Consider the following 24,657-nt stretch of genomic DNA (forward strand, 5'->3'; position numbering starts at 1 on the left):
CCATGGGTCGCTCCAAGTACCAGTCAGTTTTTGGCACAGAACCTTCTGGCATCTGATGGAAAGCTGAAAATGAAGAGAACTTTCACCTTTCAGCATGACTGATCCAAAACACTCATCTAAATCAACAGCAGAATGACTTCAGTAAAGAAAGATGAATGCTCTGGAATGAGCCAGTCCGGATCTGAAGTCCTGTGGAGAAACCTGAAGAGGGCTGGGCACAGGACGTGCAAAATGTGTCATTTTGGTTTTCAGTGGCATTGCATAGGTTGTAGTTTTACATTAAACATGCAAAAAGTTCTGAAATGATCAGATTTATTGATCAGATGATTTACATCACAAACTGGCTGTTTTAACAGGGGTGTGAGGACTTTTTATATTCAATGGCAGTTCACAGTGACAATGGCTGTTAAACTCCAAAAATGACAAATAAAAAGATATAAAAATATCATAACTGTAGTCCATGTATGACTCATGCACTATTTTTCTGAAGTCCTATTTTTTCTGTGAGGAACAAATCCAAATTTAAGATTAGGGATGCACGATATATCGGCCACCATACCGTTATCGGCTGATACATGATCATTTTTGATGTTATCGTTATCGGCCCGATAAGAAAATTAGGCAGAAATATTAAAGTCAATAAATAATGGGTTATTTCCTTCAAGCTGGGACACTTTGTGCACTGTTCTCCATGTTTTTGAATTGCTTGAAATATGATTGGAATCCCTTCAAAAAAGGAAAATCCAGTTAAGTGCAACGAGAAGCGCAAGTCTGTCATATCAGCTACATAAAATTATAATGAGAACTGTATAATTGTGTGTTTGGGACATGGATTTTAATGGTGAGACTTTTGTTTTTGTAATCAGGCTCTCAAAAATTTTATCAAAATTTGGATTTAGATTTATCAGCCGATATATCGGTTATCGGCTTTCAAATATAAAGTATTATGGGTTATCGGCATCACCCAAAATGTTGATATCGGTGCATCCCTAATTAAGATGCTATTCACTGATAATATGCTTCTGCATGCTAATCACAATCAGTAACAACGTAGTAAAAGTACCATGGACTGCTTTTGGATCTCAACAGAATCTGTTCTCATTCACTTTGTGTTTCACTCAAGCACAAAATACACTGGATTCAGATTGACATGAGGGTGAGTACATTTAATTTTTTTTTTTTTTTTAATGTTCCTTTAGTCCTGTATTTTCCATACTGTTGTGTTAGAAAGGGTCAAACATAGGATGAGCATTTCCCTTTGAGTGAGACACTTCAGCGCTCTGTTCCCCCTCTGAAGGGCATTACTGTTTTCTGTCGAATGATTCCCGTGATGGTGTCTCCGCAGAACAGCTTTATTTACGGCAGTGCTTTAGGAGCTTTGGGAAGCATCCGAACACTTTAGGGTTCTCAGAAGTGTGCCGCGTCTCACTGATGGCACCTCTGGGACCCTGGCCTGAATGCTCTCAGCATGTGATGCATCAGATCACTAAAGCCCTGCTGTTTTTATCCTGGTTGTAATGCGCTCATTAGACGGCACTGGCATGGCTGGCATTGGAGCGTGGCGTGCCCAATAAACTCATGTCTTCTGCCAGAGCCGGCCAGTAAATCACAAACCAGTGCAGGTCTCAGTTTACCCTGTTAGACATGTTCAAACACCTTCTCTATATTATTATATATCTAACCCCGTTAGACATGTTCAAACACCTCCTCTATATTATTATATATCTAACCCCGTTAGACATGTTCAAACACCTCCTCTATATTATTATATATCTAACCCCGTTAGACATGTTCAAACACCTCCTCTATATTATTATATATCTAACCCTGTTAGACAGGGTACACAGACTACTGTTCAAAGGTTTGGGGTCAGTAAGATGTTTTCTCTTCTGCACACTAAATCTGCATTAATTTGATCAAAAATACAGTAAAAACAGTGAAATATGATTACAATGTAAACAAGCTGTTTTCTATGTGAATATATAGTAAAGAGTAATGTATTCCTGTGATCAAAGCTGAATTTTCAGCATCATTACTCCAGTCTTCAGTGTCACATGATCCTTCAGAAATCATTGTAATATGATGATTTGATGATCAAGAAATATTTCTGATTATTATCAATGTTGAAAACATTTTTTGCTGAATTTTCTCTATTTATTCTTTGACGAACAGAAACTTTTATATAATTAATGTTATAAATGTCTTTACTGTTACTTTTGATTATTTAATGCATTCATGCTGAATACAACGCATTGTACTGATCCCAAAAGTTTGATCGGTAGAGTATATTATACAAAAACAGAAATAATTACAGTTTTTGAAAGCATCATCTTTTTGATCATATCAACTGTCTGTATTTGAGATTGTTTTCCCGCACGTTTGCTGGACGAGCTGAAATCGGTACGTCTCTTCAAACAGACACAAACAGCTCAGCAGGTTTTCAAGTGACTCTAGAATCTCATTAGGAAGGAAAAATAAGTGGGCATAATATATGAGAACCTACGGCCAAAATCCCATCTCACCATGTGTGCTTGCCAAAGCACTGAATCACACCTGCTTTAGCCTCGTTCACATCACACAGCGCTTATTTAATGCTCTTCCCCTGCTTACCCAGAAGCTTTACTTGTGAAGCGTCATAAATATAACCTGCTTATGAAAAAGGCTTTTAATTACACAAAGAATTAATGCATCAAAAATGCTTCCTATACCAAAGTCATTCAAATGACCTGCCCAGCTTTTTAGCAAAATAAATGTTTAGTTAAACTGCTTTTTATCATGGTGTTTTAAACCTTAATTAAAAATAATAAATCATGGTGTTTAATTCTTAAATCAAGTTAAACAATACAGTTTCAGAGTATTTTACTGTATTACCGTATCAAAATCGTTCTGCATGGATCATATACACTTCATATACACAGTTGTATATTGGAGATGTTGCAAATGAAATGAACAGCACAAACGTCAGAACTCTGGACTGAATCTTACTTTTCTTCCCGTCCATGTCGGCGTGTATTTTGCGCGTCAGGAAGCCGGTTCTGTAGACGGCAGCGTTGGGGTCATGTGCGATGTCCAGGAACGGGTTACTGCCGCTGCTGATGCGACTGATGCTCTTCGTGTGAGTGTGATGGTTCTTATCGGCCAGCTCAGACAGAGACTTCTTCAGCTCATCTCCATCGCTAGAACACACACACACACACACACACACACACACACACACACACACACACACACACACACACACACACACACACACACACACACACACACACACACACACACACACACACACACACACACACACACACACACACACACACACACACACACACACACACACACACACACACATCCCATCAATGCATGCATGACAATTCTTCCATAGCCCTGACCATCTATAAAGTATCTATAGTGAGAGTTCTGTACAATGTACATGTTGAAATACAACTTGTGTGCATTTCTGTAAAAGACCGATGGTCTGATGTGTGGGAGAGTCTGCAGTTATTTAACATCACTGCAGGAATCCCCACAGAAACACACTGACTCATCTGTCATTTGCAGGAAAAAGCAGTTGACTGCATCTAAATGCCTCTTTTGCATGCATTTAAATGACAGCAAAAAACAAATAAAGACATTTCCTGCATCTGATTGGAATGAACAGTCCAATTTATACTAGGTCACATGGATGTTTCTCCACAAAATGGATATAAATGCACTATATGCAACTATTACAGAGTTCACTTCTGCAATGCTCCCCGTATGGCCGTTAGTGTTTCACAGTCACTCCATCATGACTGCTCACTCCTGTATGTATGTCAGCGCTCTTACACATCTATCCATCCTCCTGTCTATCTCGAAAGAGTCTTGGCAGGATTTTACACTTGTTTTTTTTTTTAATGACCTGACACCTGTCCGATCAATAGAAACGCATTAACCAACCAAATGTAAATAAATACCCTCAATAATAGAATCGGGATGAAACTGGTGTGCATTTCAGCGGATTTTTTTTTTTTTACAATTTACTTGTTACAATTCAACCAGATATAGTGCCGCACCGTGTAGTTAAGGGTGTGTGGTTCGGTTTGCTTGGTCCGGAGCCAAAAAAAAAAAAAAAAAAATTTAGTCCTGGTCTGTTTAGCATTCACATTAGCCTTTGTAACACCGAACCTAAAGGCTCAGGGATATGTTCACAGCCTGATTGGTCAGCTTTAATGAAGTACATTTTGCGACTGAACTTACTGAGCATATAAAACAATGCAGTGTTCTGGGCTAAACCGCACCAGTTAGTTTGGAAGCGAACAGAGACACATCTTTTCAGCGTCTCGGTTCGCTTGTTTGGCGTACACCAGGGTTCACACTTATTCAAGTGAGCCGCACTAACAGAGCAATCGCACCAGAGTTCGCTGTAATCCAACCAAACCTGCCCAGTGTCAACACACCCTGAGTCATTGCCATTCTTGCAAATGTAATTCATGTGCTCTTTTATAGCAACTTGTTCACAAAAGTCAGCTATATGCCAACTGCAATTAACACACTAAACTGAATTTTGTATAAAAAAGATTATATTATATTATAATGTATTATGTTAATAGATATTGGTAAATTTTTAGGCCAAGTTTGGGCGATTATGTGATTTGCAAAATAGTAAATTGAGTCCCAAAACAACACGTATAAATAATGCAAAGATATTAATTCTAAGAGAATTCCCCTGTGCACGTCATTTATATTGTTATTTCCAACTTTAACACTTTAAATTTGTTTTTGCGATTAACCTTTGATGCATGATGAATGTATCCTACTGTTCAAAAGTTTGTGGTTAGTAAGATATATATATATATCTTTTAAGGATTTCTATTTCAAATAAATGCTGTTTATTTGAACTTTCCATTCATTAAAGAATCCTGATAATATAATAATGATAAATATGATAATAATCATAAATGTTTCTTGCCTGAAGGATCATGTGACACTGGAGTAATGATGCTGACAATTCAGCTTTGATCACAGGAATAAATTACATTTTACTATATATATATATATATATATATATATATATATATATATATATATATATATATATATATATATATATATTCACATAGAAAACAGAAAACATTTTAAATTGTCATAATATTTCTCAGTGTTTACTGTTTTTGTATCAAATATATGCAGCCTTGGTGAGCAGAAGAGACTTTTGAACAGCAGTGCATGTAATGACTTTAGTTTAGGTTTGTATAAACTACTTTTAAGGTGTTTTGAATCCTTTTCAAGGCTTGAAAGCTTCAATGCTCATTCATTTACTGCAACCAGTTCTTCAAAACTTCTCCTTTGTGTTCAACAGGAGGTGCAAAACGGTTTAAAAAAATCGTTTTGGGGTGAAATATGCATTAAAGAGGACCTATTATGCCCCTTTTCACAAGATGTAAAATAGGTCTTTGATGTCTCCAGAGTGTGTATGTGAAGTTTTAGCTCAAATACCCAACAGATCATTTTTTACAGCATGTTTAAATTGTCACTTTTTGGTGCTCAGAAAAACGCGCTGTTTTAGTGTGTGCCCTTTAAATGCAAATGAGCTGCTGCTGCCGGCACAGGGGGCGGAGCCTCACGAGCTCGCACTCAGACTCTCAGGACAATTTCATCTCACGGAATGATAATATCAGAAACTCTCAGTAACGGTGTTCATTTCAATCCCGAGTCGGACAATAATGCCTACAGAGTCAGGGTGCTGTGTGGAGATGGAACAGGTATAGTTTAGTTTAATTACGATTATAACGTATTTGTCATCTGCTTGTATGTATCCACTATTAATAGCCTACAAGTTTGCTGTTTCGACCAGGTCCGAATGATGATCAAAAATATACTGATGAGTTTAATAAAGTTTATTGTACATCACACAAAAGATAAAGCGTCAGTTTTACTTCAGAAAATCACCGTAAGAGCTGAGTAAACACAGTATAAGAAGTGCGTAAGTACATAAATGAATTTCGGTAGAGGGAGCATTTTCTTTGAAAACAAAATAATTCAACCTCGTCTTCATCGGCTGCCTCAGATTTCGGGAGTAAATAGAGAGAGCTATGTGGATTAATACATCCAGCCACACAACACCTACAACGCTTGGGAGACATTCTCGTCAGTGCAGCAATGGTGGATGTGTCCAACTCGCTGTGAACTCGATCAGGGCGGGCCTATGTTAAAACGGCAGTGTCTGTCAACACTCGTGGGCGGGGCCTGTGCTGTAGTGACGTCACTGAAAACAGGTCGTTGGGAGACACTGCTGATGATTTATGGGGATTAACAAAAAAGGAGTGAGTGGATTTTTATCACTATTGGGTGGTTGTGCACACACACTGCCAACACACATTTATGTCCAAACAGCATGCAAAAGTGAATTTTGCATAATAGCTCGCCTTTAAGTTTTAATCTAACAGTGGTAAATCTGGTGTCCTTCTCTTTGTTTCATACAGCAGGAGGAGAAGATTAAAGACAGACAGCTGCCGCATGACCATCAGAGGTCACAACTTGAAGAGGGTCTGTAACTGGGCACATGCCACGGACACTTCACTACCGCGCCTCCACACATTAATGGTTGAGGAGATGCATGAAGGGACAAAGACTTCAAGGTTCTCCAGTAAATGCGAGCACTCTGCCGGACTCTGTCCTGAAGGTCTGAGCTTCTGTCAGTCACGTTGCTAGGAAACTAACAATCCCAATAGCAGCCATTTACCTCGGCTTGCAATAATATGTTTGAAGCTCGAGACCACTACTTCCTCTGTGACATTAGTCGAGTGTCAGGAGGAGTATAAATGCTCAAAGATGCCCTTTACGTACACAGAATATTCTTCAAAAGAAAAGCTGACAAAAAGAAACATTAATAAATACTGACTTAGGCAACGAGTCAGTGTAGTCTCAGCCTGCAGACAGACTCACAGCACAGTCCCTAGTCTCGGTATATAAATAACCCTTTTAGAAGTTTTCCTGCACTTACTCGAGCTGAATCACACCATTAACCGGCAGATGGGATTTACTTACTCGCAAAATAAACCATCAACATACTTCAAATCAGAAAACAATTCATTTCACCCTCATTTCAACTTCACATTACAGGTCCTTTCATTCTCCCTCTCTCTGTTTGGTGCTCAGTCTCTACGTACTGCAGAAAACACTATATAAACCCAGATATATGATGATGGAGGCAGATTATTTCAGCATGATGACAAATGAACAGACTTTAATAACACAACTGCACTTTATGTGAATCAGCCGCACTTTTGCACATTTAAATAAAACCATCTAATGAAATAGGGCTGGAAACGTCTGCGCAACATACACAAAGAAATACTTTACATATTAAACCATCACCAGATGAGAAATGTTGACAATCTATTAAAATATCAATTGGAATTGACATTTCATACATCTGACGATAGCGGTTTCATTTTCATTAGTTTATGATTTTCTAATACAATATAAAATACAGCAGAAAACATTTCTAAATGAGTCGATTATTTACAACTATTGACCAAAAGTTCACAGGTCGTATGTGTTTCCACTGGCTCCTTCACTCTGATTTACACTGGACAGGGCCAGACTAAATAAGTGCTGCTTGTATAGCAGAGCAATCAGAAAGAGTTCACCGTTGTTGGAGGGCAAAGGCTATTCCACATGTGAAGAATGTATAATTGTAACCAGGAAGTATGACCATATTAGCCCGGTTCTGTCAACACTGCATTGGCTCCCTATTAAACATCGTATAAATTTTAAAATATTGCTGATTACTTACAAAGCACTGAATGGTTTAGCTCCGCAGTACTTGAGCGAGCTCTTAACGCATTATAGTCCTTCACGTCTATTGCGATCTCAAAATTCTGGCCAGTTGATAATACCTAGAATATCAAAATCGACTGCTGGCGGTAGATCCTTTTCCTATTTAGCACCAAAACTCTGGAACAGTCTTCCTAACATTGTCCGGGAAGCAGACACACTCTGTCAGTTCAAAGCTAGACTAAAGACACATCTCTTTGACCTAGCATTCACATAATACATTATAAACTTCTATAATTCAATGTTAGGCTGCATAGATTAGGTCAGCCGGAACCGGGAACACTTCCCAAAAATCCTGATGTACTTGTTACATCATAAGAAGAATGGCGTCTACGCTAATATTAGTCTCTCTGTTTATCCCGAGGTTTACCGCAGTCCGCCAGATCCAGGCCGTATCCAGATCTGATGAAGGACCTGCGCCTGGACGCGACGACAGCGCAGTCCTGAAGTGTTAACTAGTCTCTCCCCCGTGAAGGCCTACCTCTCCTCCCTTTACCTCTGTACACATAAAGCGTTGTCGGGATAATTCCGTTTCGCGTGGCTACGTGGAAGCGATAGAAATTCTGTATTATAAATTTTAAGGCCAGACAAGTGGTTTGTTGAGGGTTGATTTGTAGGGAAGGACTACACGCCTGTGCACATATATTCAAACGCGCACACCTATAGACTGAACACGTAATACGCATATGCACGCCTTCAGCATTCTCACAGATTCGTGTTTTTGAAGTTTGCGCAGAAAGAACTTAAGAGTTTTCTGTTAAAACGGTGTCGTGTTAGCGGCCCCAAGGTTAATAACTAATGATCGCTGCAACGGAAGTGAATCAATCAAAACTACCTTTAGATGGTCAATAACTTTATTCTAGAGCTGCTTTAAAGCCAAAACACTTTACTTTAATTTCCTATTATCACTGCAAAGCTGCTTTGGAACAATCTACATTGTTAAAAGCGCTATATGACTTGACTTGTAACCTTCAACACCAAAGAAATGAAAGATGGATTTGTGTCCATTTTACCCCAAGACAAAATGAAATATCTGAAAACGTACTGAAATTACTTTAGATGTTAAAATATATTCTCAAAACTCATAAGATTTGTAAACAAAGACAACAAGCTGTATTTGTTTGTTGGCAGCAGGGGAGTCGCAAGGAATTATGGGCTTGTGACTGTGTGTTGCTCTCGGCCCCTTTGTAGCCCTTACTGATCCAGCTGAGTGGCTGAGATTGGGGTGAGATATAGAGACATCTCCATCAGATTGTGGGTGAGGGACTGATATGTGCCCCTGTTTGGGTCTGTTCCATCTCTTAAAGTCATCCTCAAGGCCGGGGTATACTTCATGTCTCGCGCACAGTTTAGCACGCAAGCCTATCAAAGTGTACTCCGTTGGCCGGGAGCATGGAAAGAGGCGTTCCAGTGGACTTTGTTTTCAAGCGCTCAAGTCACTTGCACATGTGCTGTTGTTCTCTGGACACAAAAGTTGGGCTGCACACGACAGTGTGGACGGACCCTGCTGATGATGTCACACGGAGAGTGCGCACACTTTCACCACAGTGCTGAGTGCAGACAGAGAGGTTAAGTAATAACAGTCCGTTACGGTATTTTCTGGTGTTCTGCAGGCAGCGTTGGGGAACATTATTTTTTAGAAGTAATGCTTTTCAATATTGCGCTACTCGCTAAAAAGGTAACTAATTATGTTAGTTACTTTTTATGGAAAGTAATGCATTATGTTACTTTAGCGTCACTTTTTTTCTCCTGGACTGGGCTTGCTTGATTGTTTTTTAATAACACACACACACACGGTACATTTTTGGTAAATGTAACAGCCCTTTCACACCTAAAGTGAAATGAATAGCCTCAGGCTGAAGGAAATGTGAGTTCACGTCTGTACAGTAGAGGGCGCCGCTCAAACAAACCCTTCAGCTGCTGCAGTTCTGGGTCACAGAAGAATAGGGTGCAGGAGAAGAAATTTCATCACTCTTACTTCAGCAATAAAAACAGTCATTTTTGCTTATTGGTATGGCTGCATTGGATCATTGAAGGTCAGCAGCGAAGACATTGGTTAATAAAGTGAGATTAAATACAAAGTATATTTGTGTAATTTAACGCATTTAATTATTGCAGGTTTGCGTAATAATTAGAGTTTGCTTTTTACGTTTTTATTCATTTTGAGGAACACTGAATGTGTTTTTGTGCAAGTGAGATGAGTAAAATGATGTTCACATTTAGTCTAGAACCACAATACTCATGTCTTCACACACACGCCTCTGCACTTACGATTCTCTCAACATGGGGACCAGAGAGCTGTCGGTCAATACATGGGAAAACAAAGTCACTTGTCTTACTTGTATGCATAACAGATATTATTTTGTACATTTTAAAACTAATGTGCTACTTTACTAGTTGAAAAAAGTAATCTGATTACATAACTTGTGTTACTTGTAATATTACCAACACTGTGTACCGGTTCTAAGAAGTGTGATGGATTTTTTTATTAATTATAACTAACATTTATTTGTATAGCAGGATTAACAATTATATGCTTTTGAAACCTGAAATGTTTCCAAACACTTTGGTCAAAGTCAGTCAGTGTGACTGAATCATGTCCGAATATAACAAAAGGTGAAATGAAAGACAGATATCTAAATGTATAAACTCATGACTTTGAATAACAAAGCTTCTACCTAGTAACAGAAGGGTTTGCTGAATAAGAACCAATCACATTGTAGGAAAATGTAATGAATCATGTCACCTTTGCCGTGGTATATACAGTATTCTATAAAAACTGTTGTATTTTTTTTGCTGGTGGGATTCTCTCTGAAATTGCTCTGAGATCCTCCAGGCGTGATTTAAGCCTATTCGAAGGCATGGTCTGGTTAATGCCTCGGGGCAGGTTAGGGGAACACTAGAGATCTTACTCCCCAGTGATAGTGTTCAAAAAGGAACGAGACGTTGTTCGACTCTTAGGTGGGGTTAGATTGTGGTCCGGTAACTATAATTCTTAGGCATTTTATGCGGTCAGAATAGCTACTCTTGCCTTGTCAGATGTGAATTTAAGTCAGGTGCGAAAGAAGAGAAAAATCTACGGCAGAAGGCAGAAGTGTGGTGAAACTATGGGCCCTCACGGCATTGTCCCAGGGTCACCTTATCATGTAAAAGCATTGCTAAGACATAGCAGCACTCATCTTCACGGTCGACTTTATTAGTGAATTAACTTTGGCCATTGAAATCTAAAGAGACCACTCTCACAACTTGACATGCCTTCTGTAATTACTCATGTGTTAACCATCTTTACTGAGGTTTCTGGGGCAGAAGGCGGTGTTGTCCCATGATTCTTCAGGTACATTCAGGGTAAGATGGCAATAACATTTACCAAGTATCATTTCAATATGCCTCACCTCCTGTTCATGAGCGCATTGATGAGCAACAATTTTGAAAAAATAAAATACAACCTCTAACTTTTGTGAGGATTACGCCAAAGAACCTTTGAGCCAAATTTGTACATAATGAACAAAATTGGTGGGATTTTTTTTAAAATGAAAAGTTCCAAAGAATCCCAGTAAAAACTGAATGCGGACCAAACAAGTTTCAAAAGTGTAAGTTCAAGGGTTAAACAAAATGAGAAATGTTAAGACTCTTTACAGTCAATGTGCCAAATTTCAAAATGTCTGTTACATTTTTTTAATCTTCAACAAATAGAAAGGGATAGTTCACCCAACATTACAATTCTGTCATCCTTGTCAGACTTCAGTCATTTAAACAGAAACAGATTTTATTTCTTATATTTTTCTACATCTATGAAATCCATTTTTAGCCAAGTTCCCTCTTTGCAAAATATTTGATGTGACGTTTGCAGCTGTTGTAAAATACTCTATAAACACACACCTGTGACCTCATTAATTGAGTATTACTGCACCACTGTGGTCGGTGTGTTGTTTGGCAACCATTCTGCTAAACACTGATTTGTAGAAATGCTGATTTAAAGAAACATTCCAGCTTCAATACCAAATCGTGGCATAATGTTGATTACCGCATAATTTTTTTTCTTTTTTTGTCCTTTTTTTATTTAAGCAATATATGTATGTATATGTTTTGTGTTCTTATCTTGTGTTTATACATTCAAAACAGTGCATGTTTTAATGTTTATTGCTTTGTTTTCTTTGTACAATGGTTTCTTAGGGTGTATTGCTTTAATAAACAGAATATATTTAAACATAACACTTTATATTTAATCTGCAAATAACTACTGTACACTCCATGTTCCAGCAACAGAGATGGGTTGAAAGGTGCGAATCGTTTCCTCCGGCAGAGTGAGATCTGGTTTGTGGTTGGAGTGGGGTGTGTGATATATATATCGTCTGCGATAATATCGTAATTGTTGTTTTAACGATGTGCGATCTGACATTATCCCATATATCCCTCAAACACACACACCCACCCACACACACACCCACCCACCCAGAGCGAGCATGCATACACTACGTGATGTAGTCTTGTAGATTAGACTAGTGCGGGTGCGCATTTACAGCATTTATTTATATCATTTAATATAGTTAATAAATATTACACAAAGAGTGCAGTTTTTCTCCAGATATCAGCTTGATAACAAATGTGATTTTGTACTTTTAAGTATTATTAAGTTTAATAAACAAAGTTAATATCAAGTGACTTACATTTTAGACACCATATTGCCTGTTTTTGCTCTATTTTGCCAACGGAAATTGTCCAAAAAAAAGACACATCACTATAATTGCATCTCTGTAGCTTTCAGCTTTTTGACCGAATCAGTTGAATCAATGACTAAGATTAAGACAGTCACATGCTTCGTTCCTGAATGAATCAGCCATTTGAAAGAATCGGTTGAATCTAACTCATTAACGGTGACTTGCTGCCACCTACTGGCAGTTTTAATTTATTTCACATTTAAAGTATCTTTTCATGTTGTAAATCATTTCAAATATCAATATTCAACGTTTTATGTTTAAAACATTATTTCTGCATTTGTAGCTGCAGGTTATTCATGTCACCTCTGAGCTGCATTGAACAGTCTGTGTAAATGCATCTAAATGCAGCTTCTGTGTTTCCTCTGCACTGCAAAGATGCATTTTGTTCATACTTAATTTGATTGGTGACAGCCCTATTGTCTTATTATTATAATTGAATTCGATTTAATTGATGAAATTGACACAAAATATGATAGCATGCATTTAATTAGGTTTAAAAAATAGATTTATAAAAGTAAAAATGCCCATAAAAGGTAAAAATCTATTAAAACATATTGGAAAAAATTATTTCTGTCCCTGCTGTGCTGCGTCCCTGCTCAGACCACCACACTGAGTATGAAGAAAATCAAAAATTTAACAGTCAACAGTCCATGGCAGTCCTAAACCTGCCAAGGTACCACTACAATAACACACTCAGCAAAATATCGTCTAATTATCGTTACTGATAAAATCCCAGAAAATATCGAGAGAGATCATGTTTTGTCAATGTCGCACACCCCTAGGTTGGAGCAGAGAGTTGGCGAGGGCTGGCTGTAATCTGGCACAACGGGACGATGTCTCGCTCTATGACTGTTATCAGTGAGGAACACTGACAGTCTAATGTCATGTTTTCAAGATCATAATTACAGCTCATGTCTCACATGCCACCAATCTAATCATCTGACTGAAAAGCACATCATCACACACGTTTTGGGCCTTAATTGGAGCATGTATTTGTCGTGTATTGGTGAGTTACAGGCACTAGAGCCAGCGATGACGAAGATAAAAATAAAACCAGTCATTTCTTTCACCCCTTGTAAGGACTCGAGGCTTTAGAAAGGTGGTGGTGTCGGGTCTGCGGGCCAGTGAATATTGCATGTGCTCAAGGGAATGCCAGCTTGAATCCAGCCTGCACATTTCCAGATCTTATAAAGCACAATTCATTGCTTTTTCTCCACAATTGTCTGTCAACTCTTTTTATTTCTGCTTTAACAGACATGAATGGTGGTGGTGAATGTGGAAGTACTTACACGGCCCATTCCAGCTTCTCATTCTTGATGGAGTTATACAACACCTGCACGGAAAAAAAAAACAGAAAAAGAAAAAGACTTAGTATGATATGCATTCAGTTTTAATAGAATTCATATTCACCTGAAGTAGAAGATATTCATTTAGCCTCCTGAAATAACTGTTCTTAACATATGAGATCTGTCCCATGTTATGTGTGACCTGTGTGACTGTAACATCATGGCTGTGTAAAACGCACCAGAACGATGCTTGTGGTCTTTAATTTAATATACCATCTCACTGAGTTATTATGAAGTCAGCCACTGTAGAATCGGTTATAATGAAACACTGTCTCCTCTGGACACTAATGGATCTTTCTCATGCAATGTCATCAGTGAAATTCATTGTGAAAATGTCACACAATTCATTTGCAGTATTTATGCAAATGCACCCCCAGACTCCTGCGAGAAGTATGAGCGAAAAGGTCAAGCTAAACCTCAAAATGCTGCAGATATCTCATTTGTTAGCATGAATATTAGGACACAGACCACACACACACACGTTCAGAACCACGCCACACATCCGTGCAGGTCTCAGATGACAAGCGTCGCTACATTCATGAGCATGCCAGATACAATAGACAGACTGTCATCTGATACACATTTCACATGAAGTAACCTCACCGTAACACTGATGCGACCCTGAGAAGACTCTCATAACACTGAACACACGTCAGCTGAGGTTACGTGAAGCTGCTAGACCACACATGATGGGTCATGACCATATGGCTGTGGTCTTGTAGTACTGGGAAGTACTGGTGCAAAAAAAAAAAAGAAGTCATGAAACCAGTCTATGCTTTCAGACTGACACATGTCTGCTTTTGAACGCATGTATTTGTAAGCGCACACAAGATCGGTGAACACTGATGTGAACGATCAAATGCACTTCTTGCTCAAAATGCCTGTCGTGGCGAGGTTTCAAAGCCAAACCAGTTCAGTGTTGTAGATCATGCAATGTGACAGTTAGGGCTGGGCAATGATTAATCACATACAAAATAAAAGTTTGTGTTTACATAATATATGTGTGTGTACTGTGTATAATTATTTTGTATATATACTGTAAATACACACATATGCATGTATATATTTAAGAAAAATGTGTTATTTATATATAAAATATTTATATGTAATATAAACTATGAAAAAAATATAGACAGTATGCATGCAAATATTTCTTAAATAAATGCATGTATATATTTAAGAAATATTTGCATGCATACTGTCTATATTTTTTTTTCATCATTTATATTGCATATAAATATTTTATATATAAATAACACATTTTTCTTAAATATATACATGCATATGTGTGTATACAAAATAATTATAAACACACACATATATTATGTAAACACAAACATGATTAATTGTTGCCTAGCACTAGTCAGAATATTCAGTCTTTGCATTAGATATATCTAACATTAATCAAACAATAATACTTGCAAGAAACAGAGAGCACTCACTGCGTAGAGTTGATATCTTTGTTCTTTATGCCTGTTGACTTGAATAATTACACGAAAAATCTGAAGCAGCGTTTACTTCACTGACAAATACTTGAAGCTACACTCCAGCCATTGATTTAATTAAATTATTTATTTATATTTCCCTTTCTTAACGGAGTGTGCTCAATAGTTTATTAGTTTTTGCTGACACACACATGAAGACTCGACACATTCAGTGACGCGAGCAGTGTTTACATGCGGGACAGGAATGGTGGCCAGCAGACAAAAACAGTCTCCAGCCAGTGTTGGTTTTTTGTTGTGTCACTAATTGCGTCATCGGGTTCTGCGCTCCTATTGGTCTCTGAGTTGACGGCTGGCGCAGGAGAAGTCACACGACAGGACTGAGCCTCAAACCTTCAGACACAGGCAGAACTTCATAGGTCAGAGGTCAGATTTGATCACAATGGTCATTAATCGGCTGTCGGTGAACATGTCAAAATGATTTTGGTCCACGATCAGATTTTGGCCAAGCATCCGAGGAATCTTTCAGGATTATTTCACAAAATGAGTCTCAGACGGCCAAATCATGGGCAAAATCGTCCAGTGTGAACCCGGCTTTACCCATGTTGCAATAGGGGGTGTTGTGGCCTAGTCTGATAACTGGAAGGTTTTAAGTCGCAAAGGATAATGCATATTGTCCTGTAAGGCACTTTAGGTAAGAAAATGAGCAAAATGAGAAAATAGTGTCAACTATATTTTATATTTAAATAATAAAACTAAGTAGACTGATTTCGGGAAGAGTGTAAACATTGTGGAGTTTCCAAAACACTGACGTGTTTGTTTGAGACCAAACTAATAGCGTGAGTTTGAATGATTAAGTGTACTGGAGGAATTGAAACCCGTTTAAAAATATTATTTTGTCTTTCTGCCTTCAGCTTAAAATTACTGAAAAAAATTGATCTGATGCATGTAAAATATAGAAATACCATGTTTAAAAAAAATCTGTCGTAGTCAATAGCCGTGTGGGCGTCGCTTCAACATACAGCTGATGCTCGGCTCACGGTGGTTTCCGATCTCATCGCCTCTCGCTGTCTCCCACATTGCTTCCTGCCAACTCTATACTGTACTATACGTCTAAAGGAGGAAAATGCTAAAGATTATATAAAATCTATTCTAAATACAATTAAACACAATTATAAAATCTTAAATATATTTAATAATATTATAATATTACAGTTTGTGTGCGTGTATATATACATACACTCAAACAAATCTGAACCAGTGATTATTTAACAAAAGCTATACAGTAAAAAAATGGTCAAATATGCCCATAAAATCCAATATGCTCCAACTCGCATCACTTAAGCCTCTAAATCCAGCTAAATCATCAGTTTTCTTTAAAGGAATTGCAGCCAATGCACAAACAATAACCACAGCTGTTTACTATATGCGTGTGTAGTAATTTTTCCATGTTAGTTCACCCAAAGTGAGAAGTGTCAATGTTCATGTGTGTACAAACACAAAGCCATGTTCCTCTCACATGAGCTGTGTGTCAGTGGCAGCGGGATGCCGCCCGCAGGACGACACACACATCACACACATCCGACCGAACAGAAAACACACGGGTGTGAAAGAGGGAGCGGGTTACGCTGGCATGAACCATATCTGCGAATCATAAATCAAACACAGTGACCAATAAAGCAGAGACGCTGTTAACCCGGGTCAAGGTGACACGTTAATGCGGTCACAATAACAGATGTTAACAACAGCATGCATGTCATTCAATAACAGCAAGAAAGCCATCTATCACGTTGGCTTCAGGTACAGACATAAATCCAGAGTAAGAACACAGACACGTCTCGTCCAGAGGGAAATGCAGTGTTTTGTTGAGTGCAAGTATTGCGTCCAGTGCTGCAGACACAATCACACCACACTGAACTACACCACCAGAGCTGCACTCATAACAGCGCTATGAAGAGCGTTAGTGCGCGTGCAGGAGAACAGCTGCATGTCACTGATCACAAAAACACCAGTCCAATAACCACAGGGATTATGTTAATATGCATCACAATGCCCAAGAAATCATCTCCATTCCAGGCACACAAACACCACAGCAAATGTCAGGCTGGTTACCTTCTCCTTCTTGGGCAGTCCGGTGTTGAATTCGGCAGAATTGGACACTTTGAGGGACTTGGAGCGGTGCTGGGGCTGACGCCTGAGCGACTCCTCCCTGCCGTACTTCACGGACCCGCCGGGCCGCATGCGGACCTTCCCCGTGCCCTGAACACTGTTCACCCCGATCATCTCCGGCGCTTAGAGCCCTCACACACACACACACACGCGCGTGGAGCGGAGCGAGAGAGGAATCGAGCGTGTGAGGAGGCAGCGGAGTGGAGAAGAGTGAAACCAACAGACGAGCAACACACACACGTCCCTGCCTTCAAGACTCGAGCGAAGCTGCTTTCTCCCGCATCGCTCGCCGGAGTGTGTGGATACAGAGCGATAGTTTCCCTGAAGCAACACGTCAGTGACTGGTAGAGTGAGAGAGACACAGAGAGAGAGAGAGAGAGAGAGAGAAGGGGAGAGGAGGTGCTCCTCCCATTCTGAAGTGAGCCAATGTTGAGATCGATTCATTTACATTTCACACAGCCGACGCGGGCTGCCCAACAGACCCCGAGAACACAGGCCATCCTGGTCCTGCTCACAGATGTTCAGCAGAAGACACCAGCACTGGCTGAGATCAGCTCTCGCTCACATGATCACAGGCCAGGCGACAGCGCAGCGCTGCCCGGAGGCATGCACACACTATGCATGGTAATAATGCAGTTTATTGGAGAAGCAGCCAAATAAGATTCTACTTTTGAACGCAATAAGACTTTCACCCACAACTCTTGGTGTCTTGAGGTGGTTTATGATAATAATATTAAAAACAGCTCTGGAATAATGAGGCAGATTCTTCCAAACATGCCTTGCCTTAGGCAGCAATTCACAGATCTACTGTGAGAAATCCATCACCTCAGTTTGATTTCATCTGAATCTATAATTCAAAGCGTTCAAAGCGCATACTAATGCTCTGTAAACACACCATGACTGGCTGGAATAAAACAAATTATGAGCAGGCAGGTTTAATCATTTAAGTTTCAGATGTAAAAAAAAAAAAAGGCACAAGCTCTAATCCGATTGGCTGACAGTCAAGTTTAAAAGGTTGCTACAATAGACACTTTGGAGGAATAACTCAATTTGTGTGAAAACTACAAGAAGCTGAACTGCCATCCGCCACGTTTACGATTCTCTTTAAGAGGAAAATATTTCCCCTCAGTGTTCATCACTACTGACTGTAGTTTACTTACTATGTAAATAAGTTGGACTACAGTGTCCGAACCATGATGGATGGAGTCTGCAGTGACCAATTAACAGAAAATACTACTGGACAAATGGATAATGGGGAAAAATGACTCAATGTAGATCTGGAGCAGATCATCAGTGTGATTAAACTCACACCGGTCGCTCAGCTTGTGCAGATCATGAACAGCAGGCAGTGATGTCAGTTCTGGAGTGATGCTTACAACACAAATGCACTGTAGGCAAACATGTCTTGGCATCATTCTTTCTATAGAAACATACAGCACAGGCATGTTATGGGGATAATATATGTGTGAATGATGGTTTACTCTGTTTAATGTGCTGAGCAACTTTATTTCAGCCCTACAGTATTCTGCAGAACAGATGATGTCCTCTGCACTACAGCTCAGGCACTGTGGTACTGACAGACAGACCACGATCACAATAAAGACGGATGGATGGAGGAACGGATGGATGGATGGAGGAACGGATGGATGGGTGGACAGACAGACGGATTGATGGATGGGTGAACGGATTGGTGAACGGATGGATGGACGGAAGGATGGACGGATGGATGGGTGGACAGACAGACGGATTGATGGATGGGTGAACGGATTGGTGAACGGATGGATGGACGGAAGGATGGACGGATGGATGGATGGATGGATGGAGGAACGAATGGATGGATGGACAGACAGACAGGCGGATGGATGGATGGATGGATGATGGGTGAACGAATGGATGGACGGAATGGTGGATGGATGGATGAACGGATGGATGGAAGGGTAGATGGATGGATGGGTGGAAGGGTAGATGGATGGATGGATGGATGGATGGAGGAATGGATGGATGGACGGACAGACAAATGGATGGATGGATGGAATGGTGGATGGATGGAGGAATGGATGGATGGACGGACAGATGGATGGATGGACGGACGGAAGGGTGAACGGATGGATGGATGGAAGGGTAGATGGACGGAAGGGTAGATAGATGGAGGAATGGATGGATGGACGGACAGATGGATGGATGGATGGATGGATGGATGGACGGACGGACGGACGGACGGAAGGGTAGATGGATGGATGGATGGACGGAAGGGTAGATGGATGGAGGAATGGATGGATGGACGGACAGATGGATGGATGGATGGATGGATGGACGGACGGACGGACGGACGGAAGGGTAGATGGATGGATGGATGGACGGAAGGGTAGATGGATGGAGGAATGGATGGACAGATGGATGGATGGATGGATCGACGGACAGATGGATGGATGGACGGAAGGGTGAACGGATGGATGGATGGAAGGGTAGATGGAAAATAATTAATGATAACAAAAAGGAAGATCCAAGTTTATTCCTCATTTATGCAATCTGCTCAATCTCCCTCAAGTTTAGCATCTTCAGAACATCCAAACCAGTCCTAGTTGAGTTTGAGTCAGAAGAAGATTTATGACCCGAGGACTGAAATGTATATCCTACTTCATTAGTTCATGTGGACAATATATTGTGCAGATAATGCAGAAGACAGAGCACTTCGAGAGGTTTTGTTAATTTTATTCTCAGCAGGTTTGTCATCGGGTTGCTTAAGACGTTATGGTCACTTGCCAGACAATATGCCTTAATGTGAGGAGTGAGCCAACGGGCTGATGCATCATCGTGTCCATCTGTTCCCCACAGTGAAGCAGAGCAACACACTCCAGTCCCTCGCACAAGATGGAGGAGCTCATCGCATCATCATAACTACAGTAATGCTTCACGCCTTGCAGAATCACATATAAGAGTTACACGGAAATAATCAACACAAAGTATTAAACAATAATTACAATTAGTTAAAAATAGAATACAATTAATTATAAAAACAAAGTTGGAAAACATGTATAACTGTATTTAAGTATGTTGTAGGATTGTGAATAAATTAACTCATTAAACGCAGATATATGTGATAAATCACAATTCTTAATCATAAATATATTGGCAAATCAAAATCTGATATATGTGTAAATATCAAGAACATTTGATTCTCCATTTCATGACCCCTGTAAGGGAAGTGAACTAATAAACCATGATCTCATTTAAATCCACTTTACTACCATTTTGTATTGAATTATAAAAAACCTGAAGGCATGACAGAAGTTTTTCACAGCAAATGCATATTTGTAACTGTATATTTGTAATACCTTGATCTTTCAATTGGTTAAAGGTAAACCACGAGTGAGACCGTGGCCGCTCACGCTCTCTTAAGTCCTAGTGAACCTTATGTAGTGGAGGTGGGGATATTCAAATGACGAACACATCCTGACATCACGACGCAGGACCATGTTTTTACAGTAGCATGACCTCAGGCCGACAGGTCTACTTTCTCTGACTGATGTGCCGGAGATAAACCCCCTTTTTCGGAAGGTAATTCCGATATCTTTAAGTAAAAACACAAAAACAAGATTCTTGAGCGTCTCTGTATTTTTACTCACTCATTAAAGCCAATTGTTTTTTGCATTGAGTGCCTGACAAGTGTGAATGTTGGACTGTGTTGGTACTGACGCCATGTCACTCAGCGCATCAGCCTTCCTGTGCTCTCATTAAAGGCGTTCACACTGACACTGATCTACAGAGACACAGCCATGGAAGTCTGTGTTCTGAGGAGACGTGAGCAACAACAACCTCTGGCAATGCAACAAAGTTGAGTTATATGAACTTTGTAAATGAACAGTGATGTGGCAATGACCATCAAGTCATTTCATATTCATAACGACCTTGGCCAGCGACTTCCTAAGATTACAATGCTAAGATATTTTGTGCTTCAACTTGTACAGAAAGAAACAAACATGTTTAAGGCCAGATTAGCTAATGCGCATTCTACTTCTAAAAACAACAACAACTTGACATTTGAATGTAATTTGGGACTAGAGGCGGGATATAAAGTGTTGATTTGATCTATAAATACATGTATGAGTGTAGCTGTGTGGTTCTAGAGCATCTGCCACCAGTGAGGGTGAAGAGCGTGGAGCGGATGACACTGCAGATCGCAACCATTAATCGCATCCAAAATAAAAGTTTGTATGCATAATATGTGTGTGTGTACTGTGTATGATTATTTTGTATATATAAATACACACACATGCATGAATATATTTAAGAAATATTTGCATGTATGTATGTATGTGTATATATATAACACCAACATATATACAATTTATATTATTTATAAATATTTTATATATAAATAAATAAAAATTCTTAAATATACACATGCATGTGTGTGTGTTTATTTATATATATACAAAATAATCATACACAGTACACACACACATATTATGCATACAAACTTTTATTTTGGATCCGATTAATCGCGATTAATGGTTGCACAGCCTTATTTGTATAATTAAGCCATAATTTTGGTTTATTTCACGTGTCAGTATCTTGATAGCAGAGTGGCTGATATATTATATATATTTTGGGGCCATCAACTTAAGCGATTAATTACATGAATTATGCAGAAAGACACCATTTATTTATTTATTTATTTATTTATAACTAAAAACAGACAGGATGTCTAACAAAAGTAGTTATTTGTAGTTTTTAGAAATGTACTCTTCTCTTTGTAAGACTCAACACCTGATCATGAATATAGTAGGGGTGACCCCGAATAGTCGAAGATTCGATGCTTCGATTGGAGGAGCCTGATTCGACTACCGATCTCACGGTCGAATCTTCGCAGAGGTGTTATGAAATGAGGATCATGCCACTTTGGCTATATGAGGGCGCTCAATGTCTGATTTAACATAGAACTACCAGTTTTCTGTCAATACGTTAATATTCAGCCTATTATGATAATGCTGAATATAAAAATGTGCAAAGAAAGAAGCTTTTAATAAATATTTTTTAACGTGCGTGAATAAATTCAAACACCCCGTGACAGATTTAAGTTTCACTTTCAATCCGTGACCGACAGAGTCGTCTTGGCGGCAAGGATTTAAATCTTTAACAATGTCTGGGATAAGAAAATCTAAAGTGTGGATGTACACCATCAGAAAGGATATTCTCCAAGGCTGGATTTAGCATCAGGAAAACCATGATCGCACTTCTGTCGGCCAATGTTAACAAGTTGGTTTTCCACGGGACATTCTAAAATGCTTAACGTGAAAAAAGCTTTTTAAACGCTTAAAAGGCACTTTAACGTGGCTTAATGCATGTACACAGTACACACTTTATTAAGAAACCATACTATGTGCAGATAAGCAGATGAACCCAGAATATGAACGCAATGCGTTCCTCCTATAGTAAAGCATTTTTCTTTAGGCCTACATAATCTAATATTTTAATTTAACTATTTTAGGAGATTTAGGAGACTTTTCACGTTTTTGAATGTATTTTATCCGTGCGCACAAAAGACTCCAACGGACACAGGCAGAGTGAAAGACTGGATTTGTTCTCTCGATCAGGTATACGGGTACAAGTGATTTCAAAACTTTTCAGCCGGTTCTAATTTGATTTTTGGACGCTGTGAACATTTTTAGCTAAAAAGACTGCCACTCCATTTAGCATTTATAGAGTTTAGCATTTATAAAGTTGAAAATTCTGGCTACTATCGTTACTTTAATAATTTCTTTATTATTATTTTATTTATTGATTTGTCAGGGTTATCTAATCTAACTATTTGTGGCTTGTGTTTTGAATATGTTCCCCTGTACTTTAGGCATTTTGCACACATTTTCTCCTCATCTTGTGACTTGATTCTGATTTATTTCGTTTTGTATTTTTATTTATTAGAAAGGTATATTCTGTTCTAATTTAATTTAGTAAATTGTTTATTTTTTCGGTGCATCGATGTTGTGCTGTACTTAGAGCCTGCTCGTACAGGTAATTTAGCCGATTTAATTTGATTTGCATGTGAAATGCAAATCCTGTCTGCAGTGTGGCCTTTCTGGAGTTATTTATGTTATTTCTTAGTTTTATTGATCCAAAATGTTTTTAATACATTTTCTTCTATATCTTTGTGTGATTTTCTGTGCATCGCGGCTTTGAAATGTTAAAGCCCCGCCCCCAGCCCCACCCCCATACACATGATTCGACAATTAGTCGACTATAGGCAAGACTTGACGATTCTGATTCGACTATGAAAATCCATAGTCGGGGACACCCCTAGAATATAGCTTTTAAATATATTAAAAGGCATAGGTAATTTTTTTTTTGTTTAAATGTGTCTGAATTGGTAATTGATAAACATCAATAATAAACAAATTCTGCCATATAAGAGGTCATTCTACTATAAAAAATTAAATAAAAATTTAAAAAAGCTGCTAAAATCACTCGTTTTCTACATCCTCCGCACTGCGCCGTCCCACTGTGGCAGATATTAGCATCACACGTCAACTCCCACTTTAACTGATCGGTTCCATAGCCCGTCCAGCATTACATTTACATTTATGCATTTGGCAGACGCCTTTACCCAAGCCATTCCCTTCCTGCTGCCACTGGCAAGTGGAGACGAGCACTCAATCCAGTGTTCCTGACAGAGGATCAGGGTGAGCGTGGAAAAGAAGCATGCTTTGCACATTCGTAAACTGTATTTTGTGCAGAAATCTTTAGACATGAGCATCAAGCAATGTACTACAAAACAGTAACGTCATGACCCCTAAGTGTTTAGGGAGTCGCACCGCATGACGTTTTACAGCCTGTGCTAAAAAGGCCTGATATTTGTAGCCGTACTGCCCTTGACACTCAGTCATGAAGCTCTGCACGTGTCCTCTCTGGCTGCTCTACATGCATGTTGTTGGTTTTATCCCACTACATTGCAGATTACATTTTGCAATTTTTTCACATGTTATTATAAAAAGATAGTTCTGGTCCTTGATTCTGATTGGCTGAGCCGCGCTCAAACACACACCTGTGACCTCATGACATCAGTATTACTGTGCCACTGCAGAAAATATTAATCTTTTTATTGATTAACCGATTTGTAAATGCAATAAGCTCTGTGAAGCTGAGGTTTCCAGAGAACAGCTAAAG

At 39.1% G+C, this 24,657-nt stretch overlaps 1 protein-coding gene across 10 annotated transcripts in view; it reads right to left on the reverse strand.

The window, feature by feature from the left end:
- The window catches only part of psd3l (pleckstrin and Sec7 domain containing 3, like), a 132,714-nt gene that overhangs the window by 11,035 nt on the left and 97,022 nt on the right, over positions 1 to 24,657 (reverse strand). For 8 of the 10 annotated variants that reach the window (XM_081354297.1, XM_081354294.1, XM_081354295.1 and 5 more), the window contains 2 exons: positions 13,826 to 13,869; positions 2,986 to 3,176 (listed from right to left, as the gene is read on the reverse strand). In XM_081354297.1, the coding sequence (XP_081210423.1) occupies positions 2,986 to 3,176; positions 13,826 to 13,869 (235 nt within the window). Of the gene's footprint in view, positions 1 to 2,985; positions 3,177 to 13,825; positions 13,870 to 17,436; positions 17,835 to 24,657 lie in introns of those variants that run through there. The other 2 variants (XM_081354293.1, XM_081354299.1) reach the window with 2 other exon arrangements.

The sequence above is a fragment of the Scardinius erythrophthalmus genome (genome assembly GCF_964197995.2).
Source record: "Scardinius erythrophthalmus genome assembly, chromosome: 23".
Taxonomy (NCBI): Eukaryota; Metazoa; Chordata; class Actinopteri; order Cypriniformes; family Leuciscidae; genus Scardinius; species Scardinius erythrophthalmus.